The sequence below is a fragment of the Pan troglodytes genome, chromosome 13 (genome assembly GCF_028858775.2).
Source record: "Pan troglodytes isolate AG18354 chromosome 13, NHGRI_mPanTro3-v2.0_pri, whole genome shotgun sequence".
NCBI classification, from domain to species: domain Eukaryota; kingdom Metazoa; phylum Chordata; class Mammalia; order Primates; family Hominidae; genus Pan; species Pan troglodytes.
In genome coordinates this window covers 70,169,625-70,186,627 of record NC_072411.2, presented here as the reverse complement: position 1 = coordinate 70,186,627, position 17,003 = coordinate 70,169,625, and the positions used below count along the sequence as shown (strand labels likewise).

The following is a 17,003-nucleotide window of genomic DNA, read 5'->3' as shown; positions in this document are numbered from 1 at the left end:
GATCCTTGCTAGTCACAGTTCCTGATTGGCCTCAGTACTATTTGTAGGAGAAATAATGTTTTGTGTGTGTGTGTTGGGGCGGGGGTGGGGGGGGGTGCGGAAATGAAAGGCCATATAGCAATATGAGAAAATCTCTTATTATATTTAGTTATGGCAGGGTACAGTGGCTCACAGCTGTAATTTCAGCACTTTGGGAGACCAAGGAAGAGGATTGCTTGAGCCTGGGAGCTCGAGACCAGCCTGGGCAACACAGTGAGACCCTGTCTCTACAAAAAATTTTAAAAAATTAGCTGGATGTGATAGCATGTGCTCATCACCCCTGCTACTTGAAGTCAAGGAGGCTTGAAGTGTGAAGATTGCTCGAGCCAGGAAGGTTAAAGCTTCTGTGAGCTATGATTGCGCCATTGCACTCCAGCCTGGACCACAGAATGAGATTGTCTAAAAAAAAAAAATTAAGTTGTTTTTCCCTTTGTTTTTTCAGTTCTGTTATTTTTGGGGGGAAGGGGAAGTTTTTTCCTCCCAACTCCTCATATTTGTAGGGTAGGATACTTTATTTTGTATTCCTCACCACACCTAGCATGCTGCACGTAATGTCTGGTTTGGCAAATTTTGCAGGGCTGGCATAACAGCAGTGTGTGGGTGTCCTTCTTTGATATGTCTTTCTTGCACATGGCTCCCTGCAGAGGGGTGCTGCTGTGGCTGCCACTTCAGTTCTAGCAGATGGATAGGGGATCTTCCATGCTACCCCATTTTAAGGTTGGTCTTCCCACTCTTGTGAAATTTCACTTGTGATACATTTCAGATGGAGCTGCATGAACAGCTCTGTCAGCCTCAGAGAAGATTAGCTACTGTGCCATAGCTTGGTTTGGCGCTTGTGACATGTCTAAGTCTCATTTCCTAGGTTTCCAAGGGAGCCACTGTGTTCAATTCCTTGACTGTATTTTTGGCAAATGTGTTGCCTACATTTCAGAGTTCTGTAATTTCTCCCATCTTTGACCTCGTGGGATTTTTGTTTGTTTGTTTGCTTGCGTTTCTTTTTTAAATCTCAATGAAGTTTTTACCCTTTTCTGTCCTTGTGAAATTCACACCACTTTAGTACAACAGTCTCCCTTATTTCCAGCTTTGCTTCTTACCCCTCTCCTCCAGTTAGACTCTCCTCCAGTTAGACTCAGCCAGGCAGTACTGTCTGCCAGACCCACTACTGGGCACTTTTGACACTGTCGGCTTCCTTGCAGTCATCTGTGTCCCTCCTCTCACATCCCCCAACCTTCCTCTCTGCCTTCTTTCAAAGCTCAGTCTACCACTTTGCCACTCAAAGTCTGGTTTCTGGGCCCACAGCATCAGCATCACATGGAAGCCTGCTAGAAATGCAGATTCTCAGGCCGCACTGCAGCCCTTCCGAATGGGAATCTGCATCTTAGCAAATTGCTGAGGTGATCTGCATGCCCATCCAAATTAGGGAAGCACCGCTTTAACTCACACTTCTGCCTTGGGTTGTGACCTAATTAAGAGAATAGGATGTTAGAACCCATTCATTCTGTCGAAAGAATCAGCTAAAACATTTTTATATTTTCAAGTTGTTCGTCTTTAGGCAATAGTTTAGTCATTTTTAGGGATAGGGACAAACAAATATGCTTGGTAATGAATGTCTTTTCCTAACCATATGAATGCGGTTAGGGCATTAGGAGAAGCTTAGATAATTTAACTGATAGATTGTTACCAAGGGAGCGTTCAAATAACACCCATCATTGTTTTGAGAAGAATGGAGGGGATAGTTTTGTGGAAAGATTTCTAGTTTTCAGGTTTTTAACTTTCTTCTATGTGGAAATATTACTTATCCTGGGGATCAGTGATAGCACAGGTCATAGCTCAAGACGGAGCAACAGTGTTTCTCCCTAAGGCGAGTTTCATCATGTCCTTAAGCATTAATGCTTGTGGAAAAGCTGCTGTGCAGGACAATGGATGGTGCAGGAGTTGGGGACATGGACCCCCTAGCCAAGAAGTGAAGAGGGACGGCTCAGCTGCATGGAAGAAGAATGTGAGGTTGAGTGATCAAACTGATGGAAAGCCACTCTTGGGCCCCCTGCCCCTTCTTTTACCTGTCCTTATACTGCTCCTGTGGTTGTGTTGGTGTGGCAGTATCTGTGACCCCTCATCCCCCACTCATTTAAATTCTGGAACCTTTTAATGTCCAGATGGTGTCTCTAAGACTCAGAGTTTTGAAGGAATAGAATTTGCTAAGTTATATCTATAGGTTCTACAGGTTTTCTAAAGGAGTTACACACACACACACACACACACACACACACACATACACATACACACACACACACGCTCACTGCAAAGTCAGAGAACCTGATACTTTGGGTGGGAAGTGATACTGGCCATCTAAATGCAAAGGGCTAAAAAGTGTGTTTTTCTAGACTGACTCAACCTTGCCTTCAATGTAAAAGAATTTCCTTTTGTATGACCATTAGTTGTTTTGTGCATTTTGATAAATTATTTAAAAGTTTGGAGTTACAGCACTAGAAAAGCATTCACTTACATTTAGAGTGCAGCTGCATTTAAGAGACATTGTTCTCGTTTCTTTGAACACTAGGCATCTGTTTAAACTGGACCCTACCTAATGCTACAGACCTTCAATGTGGGCCATCCCCCCACTGAGCAGATGCTATTGACTTGAAATAGGAGTGGCCAGGGCAGGGTTCCATTTCTCCTTCAGAAGTGTCTTATGGCATCAGAACCTAATACCGGAAACAGATGGAAACTGAACCTCAGGTTTCAGATCTTATTCAAAGGATAAGAGTTGCTGAATTGAAAAGTGTCAGATTTAGAAAACCTGTAATCAGTCAAATGGATGAGGGGAATGATGAAGGAAAATCATTGTTATATACTGAGAAGAAAAAAGAAAAATTAGTAGTTTCTAAGGAGTTTATCTTTGGTTAAAAGCACTTCATTTTTATTATTTTTAAATTTTTTTTTGAGACAGAATCTTGCTTTGTCACTCAGGCTGGAGTCCAGTGGCACGATCTCAGCTCACTGCAACCTCCACTTCCCGGGTTCGAGTGATTCTCGTTCCTCAGCTTCCTCAGTCACTGGGACTACAGGCGCACACCACCATACTCAGCTAATTTTTTTGTAGAGACAATGTTTCTCATGTTGGCTGGGCTGGTCTTGAACTCCTGACCTCGGGTGATCCGCCTGCTGCGGCCTCCCAAAGTGTTGGGATTACATGTATGAGCCACTGCCCCTAGCCAAAAGCACTTTAAATAAACATATATGTTAAGGAAAGTATGAGTATTACGTATTACAGAATTTTGGCCAAGTTGTCGGATATATAGGATCTTTTTAGTAGTATGAGGATTAGGCAGTACTGGACAAGCAAAGATAACGTCCAAATTGAGATGTTCTGCTTGGGTAACTTTGAGTTAATGTGAAGCTCATTATTATTGAATATATTCATAGGATGCATAAATGTACCCTTCTTTCATCAATACATAATGGCAAAAATGAGGTTTCTTTGATCATTTAGGTTATTCTTGTCCTTTTTATGGCACCTTGTAAGTGAGTTACACTGGTCTGGTACCTTTGATTGAGAGTTACATTAGACTGAAGCTTTTATGGGAGTCATCCGACAATAACTTAAAACGAGAAACTGAAATCAATATGAAACTGAATATTCCAGAAAAATGTGGTTTATTGAAAGTTGCCATTTGTTTTATTTCCCAGCTTTGTTTTATGTCTTTATATAAAACAACAAAGAATAAAATATATTTTATTCTCTACAGCAGTGTTTCCAAGATGTGACCCACAAAGCATTCTTTTCCTGCTCTGTTAATATGGATTAAACTATGGCAGTTTATCTACTGCAGGACTTCTCAGAGCCTTTGACAGTACTAATATTCCCTGTGATTCTTTTAGAATGAGATATATTATCTGATCTTTCCCAAGCTTATTTTACTTCGCCTGCCGCTCTCTTCCCTGCCACCTCCTTTTTTTAGTTAATGGAATATCTACTGTGGCAGATAGCTGGGAAATAATACTGTAGCATTTTCAAATGTATTTTCTCATTTACCATCACAGCAGTCCTGAGAAACAGGGACAGTTTTGTTGTCGTTTTTTGGATGAGGGAGGAGCTAAGATCCACCAGAGTTCAGGCTGGCACCAGGATGCAGGTGTCCTAGTAACTCACCCAGTCTTTTATCTCCCTGTCAAGCCTTCGGTTCAGGTATGAGGCTCTTAGTCCTATGTGGCAGGGCTCTCTGCTGGCAGAGTTGAGGGGTCATCTGGGTGATAACAGTGATCTGAAGTTCCTATGTCTGGTAGCTGGCCCACAGGGCTCTGTGGTCTCCTGTAGAGAACTTTCTAATCTGAGTTGATAATGTGGGTGAGAGAATTGGTCCTTATATACCTTCTTTGAAGTAATGGCTTAGGCAGCCCCTCAGGTAGGCTTTCGAGTAGGAAAGTTACCCAGGTACTCAACTGTGATTCACTTGTGTTTTGCTTGCCACTTTTCACCCCATGGTACTATGTCATGTTTTGCTCTTTTTATAGAAAGAAATTCAAGCCATGAGTCAGTGCAGCCATCCCAACGTAGTGACTTATTACACCTCTTTTGTGGTCAAAGATGAACTTTGGCTGGTCATGAAATTACTAAGTGGAGGTAAGTGGATTTTGTTGTTGTTATTTATTTGCTTGTTTTCTCTCCTTTTGTTGGGACCAGCATATTGGAGAAGACTTTAGATTGAATCCTTTCTCCCCTGTGTTTGAAAGTTTGTTTGGTTTCTCATTGCCTAGAGGATAATGTCCAGATTGCTTCAGATTGACCTTCAAAGCTTTTCATAATTTTGCTTAACTTCCGAGAATGTGTATATCCTCTTCTCCAGGTATGAAATGCCCGACCTTCTAGGCTGAGAGGCAGCCCCTGGAATGTATTATGTGCTCTCATGCCTTTGCCCCTGACCTGTCCTCTTTCTCAGCCTTGCATCTCTCCTTTGTTTTCCATGTGCTCAGGCCTAAAAGGTCACATCCTCTCCACAGTCACCGCTTATTCTTAAAAAAAGTTAGCCAGTCCTTTCTCCTTGAGTCCTTTCTTTTTACATTGTTCAGGTCCTTAACACATTGCAGTTTGCTGAATTATCTCAGTGCCATTTATCAGAATGTTCTGTGATGATGGAAATGTTCTGAGGTGCTGCTATCTACTTTTTACTAATCCCATGTGACTGTTAAGCACTTGACATGTGGCTAGTGTGACTGAGGGACTGAGTATTCAATTTTAATTAACTTACATTTAAATCACCTTGTATGGCTCCAGTATTGGACAGTGCATATTTAGGTTGTGGACTTTGTGAAGATTGTCTAATGCACTTTGAATTCATTGAACTTGGCGCCCAGTAGGTGCTCACTAAATGTGGTTTCAGTTGACATGGGGAGAAATGTGTGCTACATATTCACTTGCAGTGTTGATCAGAAATGGCACTATTGTCATCCTATTGTTGCATTTGGGAAGGGAAAGTCACTTCCTCTCTCTAGCTTCAGATCCCTGCAGTGATGCAAGCCATTGACAATTTAATTTACAAGGTGCTTTCACATCCTGTATTTCTTTTAATCTTCTAACATCAGTATCAGAGAGGGAATGATAATGATAACCGTTGCCTTTTTTGAACACTTACTCTGTGGCTAGATCCTGTCCAAGGCAATTTACTGACCTTATCCCATTTAATCTTCACAGTATCCCTGAATGGCCTGTGTCACCATCCCTGTTTTTCAGAAATTACACCAAATTTCAAGGGAGTTTAGCAACTTGCCCAAGGTCACACACATAGTAAATGTTGGTGCTGGAATTTGTGACTCTAACATCTGTTGACTTAAAAATTTGTATGCTGTGCTGCAAGTATTTACACCTTCGTTTTGCAGACATGGGCACTGAAGCTTAGAAAGCCCAAGTGATTTCCTTGGGAACACCCAGCATACCCACATCTCTGGTGTGTTCTCTTTCGAGGGCTTGATTCTCTGTGTATCTTTCTGAGACATGAAGTATGGTTTAGGATCAGAGGAGAACATTTTGCTGTGCCTGGACAACCCAAAACTAGCATAGCAGAATTTATATGATAGAGCCTATTTTAATCTGCAGATGTCAAGGGAGGTGTTTTAATGTTTTCCTTTTTTAAAAAAGAAACTCTCTTGGATCAAGCAGAAGCCCAAAAATGAGATGACGAAGGCATTGTAATTGGCTTGGATCTGCTTGTGTAGGTCTCAGTGGGGAGCCCTGGAGAGCTTAGTTCTGTTCTGTTTTCAGTCTTCCTCAGTCTTATTAGTCATTGTTTCCTTGAGTGCCTACTTCAGTTTTTAATTAAAAAGAAAAAAAGAAAAAGGAAGCCTGCCAGAGCTGGACTGCAGTATTGAGTGCTGGGACTGCCCCTTTATTCAGCAGAGGAACTTGCACTTTGCCAACAAGATGATCTTAAGGCATTCTCTTTTTGTGAGGTTCCACCAACTCTGAGGAAATGAGAAATTCTGATGACTTGAGACCCTGAATAGTCCCAAATGCCCTGCTCAAGCTGAAGATTTTACCTTTTGCTTTTATGAAGCTGAGAATCTTCTGTTTTCTGAGGAGGATCTGACAGAAAATTTCTTTGTCTTTTTAAGAGTCCAATTTAGCCTCTCTGGGCTTTAGGTAAGAACAGATTTTAAACAGGTTTCCACAGGTAAGGACATGGGCAGACATGGACTCTTGTTCATTTTTCTTTTAGCAGGACAGAAATGCATGCATGCCTGGTATGGTATATCCTTATACAATAAAAAGAAAATGTTTTTGGAATTATCATTTTTTAAATGACACAAAAATCTAAGAGTCAACAAATAAACAGAGGTTTTTTTTTTCCTCTGGGGAAAAATATGCGTTTGTTTTCTTCTATTTCATTACATTGAATCTCTTAATGAGGGGCAGGCAGCTGTATCTGATGGGGAAGCTCAATCCTCTTAGTTAATTATAAAGAGCCTAGAGCCAAATTCAGATCCTGAGGTAAGCCGTTTGTTAACTCTTCAGAAATGTCAAACCCCCAGGTAATTTTGGCTTTTAAACTGACCCAGGGGTTTGGAATACTAATTAATATGTGTTGAAACATGAATTCACAGTGCCAAGGATGCTAATCTGTATATGGTAACAAAGTACTAGGTATCTGTTTGTTTATTGTGTTAGTGCCTCAAATATATCAGGTAAATGAAATAAAGATCAGCCAGGCTCAGTGGCTTATGCCTATAAGCCCAGCACTTTGGGAGGCCAAGGTGGGCAGATCACTTAAGCCCAGAAGTTCAAGACCAGCATGGGCAACATGGTAAGACCCCATCTCTACAAAAAATACAAAAATTAGCCAGGCGTGGTGGCACGTACTTGTAGTCCCAGCTACTTGGGAGGCTGAGGTGGGAGGATCGCTTGAGCCTGGGAAGTTGAGGCTGCAGTGAGCTGTGATTGCTCCACTGCACTCCAGCTTATATGACAGAGGCAGACTCTGTCTCAAATAAAAAAAGAAAAAGAAGGAAAGAAAATAAAGATCAGGTAGTGTCACAGGAAGGAATCTTCCGGTTATAAGCAGAGGTCTAGAAACAACATACTTCTTTCCCCCTCCCACCTGTGATTTAGGTCCTCAAAGAGTGTGTTTTTTTTTCTCTCAGCAGTTCACTTCTGCCTTTTCTCCTGGCCTCATACTCCTTTCTTTGTCAGTTCAGACTTTTTGCACCCTCTTTGGAGGGTTGCTCTTAGGAATTTTTGTGAGAAATACTGTAACCAGAAAAGGAACCAACCATGGAACGGCCATGAACAGCCTTCTGGTCCCTGACCCAGAATCCTTCTCGTTAAATTCACACTGAAAGTGCTCTTGCAAACTTGGATTTAGTGTTTTTGGTCATGGGGCCCCCATTCAATTGTTTGTTTGCCTTGGGAATATTTGCATTAAATAAAGCCCATATTTTGATGTTTCTATTAAATTTTATACATAATGGAGTCTTGTTCTGAAAAGGTGATGAAGGTGCTTATGTTTTAATTCTTCTGTTTGTCTACTTAGGTTCAATGTTGGATATCATAAAATACATTGTCAACCGAGGAGAACACAAGAATGGAGTTCTGGAAGAGGCAATAATAGCAACAATTCTTAAAGAGGTTTTGGAAGGCTTAGACTATCTACACAGAAACGGTCAGATTCACAGGTATGACCTCTGCAGAGATGTTTAAATTCAGATGTTCATATCTTCAGCCCTAGTTTGTAAAGAATATTAAGGAAACACATGTTGCAGGCAGGTATTGACATTACTTTAACTTAGGCTAAATAGATGGGAAAAAAGTACTTAAGAAAGAAACAAGAGAATAAATTTTGATGAATTATATTGGTATCTTTGGGATTGCTTCAGTTGCTTTCACTGAAATAAGAGTGGAATCTAAAAAGGACTACATGGACTCATTTAAAAAAATCAGTTTTGGTAACTACTCTTGAATTATACTAGTTGAACTAGACAGCATCTCTATCTTTCTAATACAAGCAAGACTATCCAAACATTGTACTATGTGAATTATTTTTGATGTGGTGGTGAGAGGGAAGGAAGAGGCACTTATCTTCTTTTGTGACATAAAATGTTAATTCTTTACATAGTCAAATCACATAGAATATGAGTGCTTGATGTTTCAAGTGAGTGAGTGCTACTTGGGCTCTTAGGAATTATTGCAAATAAATAGCCATTTGCCAGTAATACTAATAATGTAATTCTCCTACCCTGAAATTTATATTTAATTATTTCTACTATATTTTTCTTTTTCTTTTTTTTTTTTTGAGACAGAGTCTTGCTCTGTTGCCCAGGCTGGAGTGCAATGGTGTGATCTCAGCTCACTGCAACCTCTGCCTCCCGAGTTCAAGCAATTCTCCTGTCTCAGCCTCCCGAGTAGCTGGGATTACAGGCATGCGCCACCATGCCTGGCTAATTTTTGTATATTTAGTAGAGATGGGGTTCACCATGTTGGCCAGGCTGGACTGACACTCTTGATCCCAGGTGATCTGCCCACCTTAGCCTCCCAAAGTGCTAGGATTACAGGCGTGAGCCACTGTGGCTGGCCTATATTTTTCAATAATTAGAAAAAAGTTACTTTAGAAATCAAATTTATAAATTGCAAATTGTCATTTTTCAAAGTACTAAGATTACACAGGTTTTATATGGTGAAGAAATGTAATATCTATTATTATAATTAGTATTTATAATCAGTCTCTCACCAGAGAGAAGTTCATTTTTCAGAAAGAGAATTAAGTTGGAATTGCATCCCAAATTTAAGTGGAAGTAGAGGAGCTTTACATAGACTGGGCTTTAATACTTGATAGAATGACAGTAGTGTGAGTTTATGGGCAGTGTCTGACTCTGAAGCATAAAATAGAGAGTCTACTTACTGATGATTTAATTAAATTTGGATAATTATTTCATAGAAAATATTTCTTTCTAAAATCCTAACTCTCCCCCACGAGTAAACTATAAAATGACAGGTAGATCCTTATACCTTTTTTTTTTGAGACCAAGTTTCACTCTTGTTGCCCAGGCTGGAGTGCAGTGGCACGGCGTTGGCTCACTGCAACCTCCACCTCCCAGGTTCAAGTGATTCTTTTGCCTCAGCCTCCCACGTAGCTGGGATTACAGGCACCTGCCACCATGCCCAACTAATTTTTGTATTTTTAGTAGAGATGGGGTTTCACCATTTTTTCCAGGCTGGTCTCGAACTCCTGACCTCAGGTGCTCCACCCACCTTGGCCTCCCAAAGTGCTGGGATTACAGGCGTGAGCCGCTGTGCCCAGCCTATCCTTATAACTTTTAAAATCTGTGCTATAATCTTAATATTTATGAAATTATTATGTCAAAGAGCTGCGTTGTATGATATGTTTTAAAATCTTCCTGAGTGAATCAATACACTATAAAGTCTGTACCCTACAATTTATTTTCTATTTTTTTTTTCTAATAGGGATTTGAAAGCTGGTAATATTCTTCTGGGTGAGGATGGTTCAGTACAAATAGCAGGTAAAGCTGATAAATAGAAAAATTTTTTACTTGATTACGGAAGTGTTACAGTTTCAAGGAATGTAGAATCATTCCTGAGAAATGAATAAATGCATGTAATCTCTCTTCAGAACGATATTTACAGAATGTTTGGGTCCGAAGGATAACATATTTTCCTTATTGTTTTGATAAGTCATTAGATCATCCTGTGAAAAATGCCATTTTAGTACATAGCTTTTTGATAAAGAATAATTTTATTTTCAATTTTATTATGTTTTCTACCTTTCACATTTTATAATGGTAATACTCATATAACTTCAAGAAATGCACTTGTAAAAACGTTTTTCGATAGGTTTGAAAATTTAAAACATCATACACATCAATTAAAAACTAATTTATTTCTTAAGAGGTATCTGAAAGAATTGTGAACATTAAAAATCTGGGCCTTATTTTGTTTTTAACTCTGACCCATCATGGCTATTCTTGACAAAGCTGGTAGGCTGGGGATGCAATGAATGTCTTTTACGTGAACACGCACTATCAGGTGAGCACCTTTCGTGTTCAAAGCCTCTATTTTGTTATTGGCCCTAGAGTAACCTTAAAGGCCTGGGATAAGATGTAGCCACGCCCATATTAACTCTTACTTTACCCATGTCATTGAAAGTCTGTCTCAGCAATCCTTTTAGCTTTCATGGTTTCTTGGGGGAGTGTTCTTGGCATTTTTTGGCTAGACAGTCATTCCCTCTACTGGACTGACCCTGTCATTGCAGAGAAGAGTAAGATGAGCCCACTTGTACCCATCACCTGGTTTCAATAATTATCAATCTTTGGCAATTCTTGATTCATCTGCTGCCCCCTACCCCCACCCCCCGACTCTGGTGCCTCTCCTCATCGTGGATGCTGGATTTTGTTCTTGAGCCATCTGAGTTAGTGCTTTGTGTGTGCATATCTTGTCCTCATGAGTGGACCTTATCCCATAGGCTAGGGACAGTTTGAAAAAGTACTTCAGTTAAACAAGTAACAGCTAAGAAACATCTGTGGGCAAAAATTTCAAACTGTCCAGCCCCAAGCAGTCTAGTTGTTCAGAGTGCAGGCTCTGGTGTCAGCTGACGTGATCGAAATTCTGAGGCCACCACTTAGTAGCTGTACCACCTTGAGCAAGTTACCAAACCTTCTTAAGACTCAGTTTCCTTAAAGAGGGATAAAAATATAAACTAATTCATCTTCTTTCATGAAATCAAGGTCCAGTGATCTTAACAGTGGCCAACACATAATAGGCAAGCAGTAAATATCAATAACTGCTGTTCTACCATGGCTGCTGCTGCTACTACTGTTGCTACTATTACTACTATTACTTCTGTTACTACGACTAACAGGATCACAGTGATACTCCCTTGCACTGACTGGAGATCATGTGACCCTCAGATTGTCCTGCAAGAGCTTCAGCTCTGAGGAGAGTTTATGACTTATCAAAAGGTAATACTTATTAATTATGGAATTTGGAAGCTAACTTGCCATTAATCTTGCTCTAAGATGATAAGGAAGTACAACTAATTTTCTGTTTTATGATGAAATGATGATTTCTCACTAAAAGGGTCAAAATAGCAGTGAACTGCCTTTGAAATGTGAAGGCTAGTCAGCCCCTGCCTTATTCTGTTACTTGGTCCTCTGCCAGTCATCTCATCCCATTATTCTTGTCAGATTAATGATCCGAGCCTCTCCCTGAGCCTTCTGGAACACATTGTCCTTTTCTTTTTCCCAGTAAGAATCCCCGAGGTAAGATTTCCTGGCTTTTTCCTTCCATCACAGGCCTTTGGGTTTTTCCTCACTGCCGAGGAGTCTGTTGTGACCCAGTACGTGCCTGCACTGTGCGGGCTGCTGAGTTCAGAAGGGCTCAGGCAGGAAGCCCCTGCACAGGGTAGGTGTGGGAATTAAGTGAATTGATGTGTAGAGAGGGCTGTGCCTTTTCTGTGCCTGGCATGTGCTGAGGACTTTGTGTTCCAGCCATCCGGGGCTTCCTTGGTATCTTTTTGAGTATGCGACTTCATGCTTGTGTAATAACACAAACTGGAATGGCCATTTCCCAGATGTATGGTGGCTGCTTGACAGGCACCTAAATGTACAGCTTCTGCATCTCTGGAACTATCGCTTTCTAGAATTCACATTTAATTTCTCCCATATTCTCTGAGCTGATCATAACATCCAACTAATACAGTATTTAAAGTTTGAATTTTTAAAGTGTTCACTGTAATATAAGGTTATTGCCTTAAAGCATTTTTAATGTCTCCTTGGAAAGGTAGATGTTACTGCTGTCCCCATTTTATAGGAGATTGACTTTCTTGGTCAGGTACTTGGTTGCTGCCTGAGCAAAAATGAGGACCAGGAGTCTCTGGGTCTTTTACTGGCATCCTTGTCGGTGGGTGAAACAGGCGAGGTCGGGGGGAAGAGTGGAACGTGGAGACTCAGCAACGGCAGGGGTGAGACGGTCCTTTTTTGTTGCTACCTGGACAAATAATACATTGTTTTTACCCAGTCTGTTTTTGCTCTTTCCCCTTTGTATCTTTATGCCTCTGAGGCCCTGTAGTTTGAAATAAAAGTTAAGCAGGGGAGAAGTTAAGTTTGCATTTATTTCTTTGAGTGTAATATACATTGCCCACCTTGAGAGTATTATTGTGTGCACTGTTTTTAAGAAAGGGCATTTTTGCTATCCTAATAGAAAACATAATGATTTTTGTTTTTTTTAGGGGAAACACTCACTTTTACATATGTATAAATTCCCTTTTTCAGAACTTTTTATCAGAAAACAGAAGATTAAAGGGCCTGACTTAGACCATGAGAAACCCTCACTTTATTATGCAGCTAGAAGTGTGGTGGATAGGATAATGAGCCTGCTTCTGTTGAACACAGTCCAGATTCTCTGGGAAGAATGTACATTTCTATTGAACGTGGGTATAAAATCAGGAACTAATGTGTCTTGAGTGCTTCCTGTGTGTCAGGCTAGGTTTTGGATTCTGAATGCTTTGAGTCTCATTCAGTCCTCAGCACAACTCCATGAGGAAGGTCCTATTGCATCCATTTTACATAGGAGAAACTAAATTACAGTGGGGAAGTCAGTTGCCCAGGTCACACGTAGAATAAGCGGTGTAGCCATGCTTTGGGTTTGGACAGTCTGACTCTAGAAACTGTCAACTCACATCTGTGGGATTTCCAGGAGGAGGACCTTAAATCTGGATTTAAATGACCTCACTTTCAGATGGAATATACCCCAGCGATCACTAGCTCTTCTGTGTCTCTGCATAAATCGATTCCCCTTTGGGCCAGGGAACATATTCAGCACCTTCTTCCTCCTTGCTCCTTCAGGTTGAAACACAAGGGTTTCCCTGGTAAGGTTTCAGGGCATAGGAGAAGCAGCCATCTAAGCGTCATTTGGTATAGAATTAAGCTCAATAATGACACCACACTCTTTTCAGACTGGAAAACTTCAGGTTTGATGTAGTGAATTAGAACCTGAGGACAGCCTACTCAGGGTTTAAGAGAAAATGCTTTCCTTCTTACTGTACCTTCTATGCTTAGAGGTCCAGTGTGTGTAACTTCCTGATAATCAACTTGGATGCCTTGGAAAATGTAATAGGTTTTGCTGCACTGTGTGATAGAAGGGGGAGTGGCTACTCGAAAGTCATGTTCTTCCCACGGCATAGCATTTTATCTTCCAATTTGATGCCCTGTCATATTGTCAGGAAGAGCTTAGTGCTTTGGCAAATGACTAAGCCTGTTTGTCCAGAATTAATGAGAGACACTATTTTGAGCAAACAGAAATTCATATGAAACAGATCACTTTGAGGTGGTTTCTGCTAATCTTTTTAATCTAAGATTTAAAAAAAATAGTGGCTACTCTTGATGTTCTATAAAAATGTTGATTTCAACACCTTTGATTTATAAAGAACTTTGTAGAAGCTTACTACTACATTATGTAAGGTAGATCTCATGCTCATTTTCACTTACGTTTGCCTTTTAGGTGTGTGTGTGCTGTGGTTTGAATTTTGTGTGCCCTCCAAATTCATATGTTGAACCCTAATCACCAATGTGATGGTGTTAGGAGGTGGGGCCTTTGGGAGGTAATAAGATCATGAGGCCTAAACCCTCATGAGTAGGGCCAGTGCCTTTATAAAGAGGCCCCAGAGAGCTGCCGTGCCCTTCTACCATGTGAGGACACAAACAGAAGGCACCATCTGTAAACAAGAAGGCGGGTCCTTACTAGATAGTGAATCTGCCGATGCCATAATCTTGGACTTCCCAGCCTGCAGAACTGTGATAAATAAGATTTTGTTGTTTTTAAGTCACCCAGTCTAAGGTATTTTGTTATAGTAGGCCCGATACACAAAGACAGTGCTTATGTGTGTGAATGTGAATTTCCCTTCCCTGGTTTTACATAACAGAAATAAAAACTGGTACTGAGCGAAAGCAGCCTGGAACTCTAGAAAGTTACCATCAAAATGCCTCACGTATGTGCATCCATTCAAATCAAGCTTATGCCCTGGGTTTTTCACTGTCCAAGGTACATTGGTAGAACTTTGGGTAGCATCTCTTATTTACTGGGAGGGAGATAATATCCTTATCAGCCTTGAATACATCTTCATTTTAAGTCTGCATCTTGAACACTGAAAACCCCATGACTAAAAGTGCTAGGAAAACATGCAATGAAACTTAACTTGCTTCTGTCACTTAGACGTTATCCATTAAGGAGCTAGAGGAAGATGGGCAAGGTGGTTGAGTTTTTACACCCATAGCTGCTAGGTTCTTTCATTTTCCTTCTGTGGCCTTTGGCCCTCATAAAGTGCACTTTGATGGGGAGGGTAGGGAAGAGAGGCTGCTGCTTTGAGCAAGGCACCCGAGCAGCCCTGGAGTCAGCTTCTGATTAGTGTGGGAAAGCACTGAAAGCCCCGGAGGCATCCAATCAGGAAATGATGTCATCACATTTATGAGCACCTTGGCCCAGAGCATGGGCTCTGACACCAGACAGCCATAGTTCAGTCCTGGCATTGCTCCTTCTAGCTGTGTAACCAAGTTATAGCTTTAGCTTCTCTGTGCCTCATTTTGCACGTTTGTGTAATGAGAATATACTACAGCATTAAAGGAGTTAAAACACATTTTATTTTAGAATTTGCTAACTCATTGCTTTCGTATTGAAATTGGGATGGTGTCCTCTAATTACTTAGGGTGTGGTAAGCTCACGGTGGCTAGGGAGGTGCGAGGCCTTAGGCACTCCATCTGACCTCCTGCCATGTTGTTTTGCTCTTTTCTTTTTCCCATCAGTTTCCTCAATATCACCAGAGTGAAGAATCTGCAGTGTAGATCTGACTGTATCTTCCTCTTGCATAAAGTTTATAAGCATTGTTGATGGAATAAAGCATTGTTGATGGAATAAAGCTCCAGCTTCCTACTAATGGCAGATGAGGGACCTGCCTGTTTTTCTGGTCATGTCTGCAAGTGCTTTCTGCTGTGACTTGAAATGCTTATAGCTTCTTGTTCAGGGTTCCCCTTTCTTACCTGAGTAACTTCTTTTCATGACTTATTCATGAAGAATTCTTTCCTTGAGAAACCTTTCATGATCATTTCCTCCACCATGCCCGCCTGCACCGGGTTAAGCCCCTCACCCTGGTGGTTTGCAAGGGTTCTGGCCATCCTCTAGCTAGCCTATGACACAGCACTGACATTGGGCCTTTACTTTCCCATCTTCCCTTCAGACTGGATACTTCCCAGAGGGAGAAACTGTGTTGTTCATCGCAGCATTCCCAGATGGTACCTGACACATGGCAGGTGTTCCTGAACTTTGGGTCAGTGCACTCTGCCTAGAGGCACGCGAGACACCCTGTCTCAGCAGCAGGTTATGCAAGTACATGTGCCTGTTGGTGGCAAAGAGAACAGATGTAAGGCATAGCTGAGAGTTGAAATGAGTAAGAATATATCAGCTTAGCAGGGAGGGAGGCAGAAATATTTTAAATATTTAGGTATGTATACTACTGCATATTTTAAAGGCTGAAAGTAGTTTTTAATGGGGAATATCACTTCTGATTTTGGACAAGCACTGCCCTAGCCTGCAAGCCATGAGGCTAAAGTTAAGGAAGAGTGAAGCAGAGAACATGAATGAAGAGGCACTGGTTATACTCAGAAAATAGAATACACATGAAAATTAATATCTGTTGGGGTGGGGGGGTGCAAGTGCTTTATAGTGAACTGAAATATTTGTTTTGAGTTTCAGGAACAGTTTATAACTATGTGAATTATGGTTTGATGAATTATGACAAAATTCTCATACATGAATTTTTTTTTGGCATAAGTGAATAAGGACAGTAAATTAATGTGGCTCCCTGATTTTTGGTATCTCGACAAATGGTAACATTTGATAAAAGCTCTAGAATGAACCAAGAATGTAGTCAGTTCTGGAAACTGAGTTTTTCATTCCAGCTGCACACCATCAGTGAGAAATACTTGGGGAGATTGTAAGCAGCTTCTCATGCTTTAACAGCTGCTAGCAGTTGTTTGAGCAACAGCTTAAGGAAATGTTACTGGGTGAACCCGGTGGAGGAGAACCACTTTGCTCTACTCCCGTGCTGGAATTTTTGCTCAGCTGTGCACGTTTAGCTGCAGGGGGGACAGGGTTGAGCTTCACAGAAGTGTCTGGGCGGGGGTGCATGAGGCAGATGGGACTCAGTCTCCCTCCTTCCCTCTCTTTTTTCCTTCCTGTAAGGGCCTGCAATTCATTATTAAATTAAATTTCACATATTACCAAAAGCTACGGAGGTCTGCCTAAAATAAGAGTTTTTAGACTTGAAAGCAGAGCAATTCGGTCCTTTGCTTATTTTTTCGTTTATTTTTCTTTTTGCCAGAACCTCCATTTGTATAGCCTGCTCCTTCTATGGGAGAAAAGGTAAACATTGGGTGTTTGGTTTCAGTGTATCCTCAGTGGTTAGTTGACA

General features: G+C 41.0%; 1 protein-coding gene across 3 annotated transcripts in view; it reads left to right on the top strand.

Annotated features, from left to right (window-relative positions):
* The window catches only part of STK39 (serine/threonine kinase 39), a 296,180-nt gene that overhangs the window by 75,767 nt on the left and 203,410 nt on the right, over positions 1–17,003 (top strand). For all 3 annotated transcript variants that reach the window (XR_010149776.1, XM_063790544.1, XM_515880.6), the window contains exons 3-5: positions 4,555–4,663; positions 8,064–8,205; positions 9,992–10,047. Coding sequence is in view for 2 of the 3 variants with exons in the window: in XM_063790544.1 (XP_063646614.1) it covers positions 4,555–4,663; positions 8,064–8,205; positions 9,992–10,047 (307 nt within the window). In the remaining variant the exon portion in view is untranslated. The remainder of the gene's footprint in view (positions 1–4,554; positions 4,664–8,063; positions 8,206–9,991; positions 10,048–17,003) is intronic.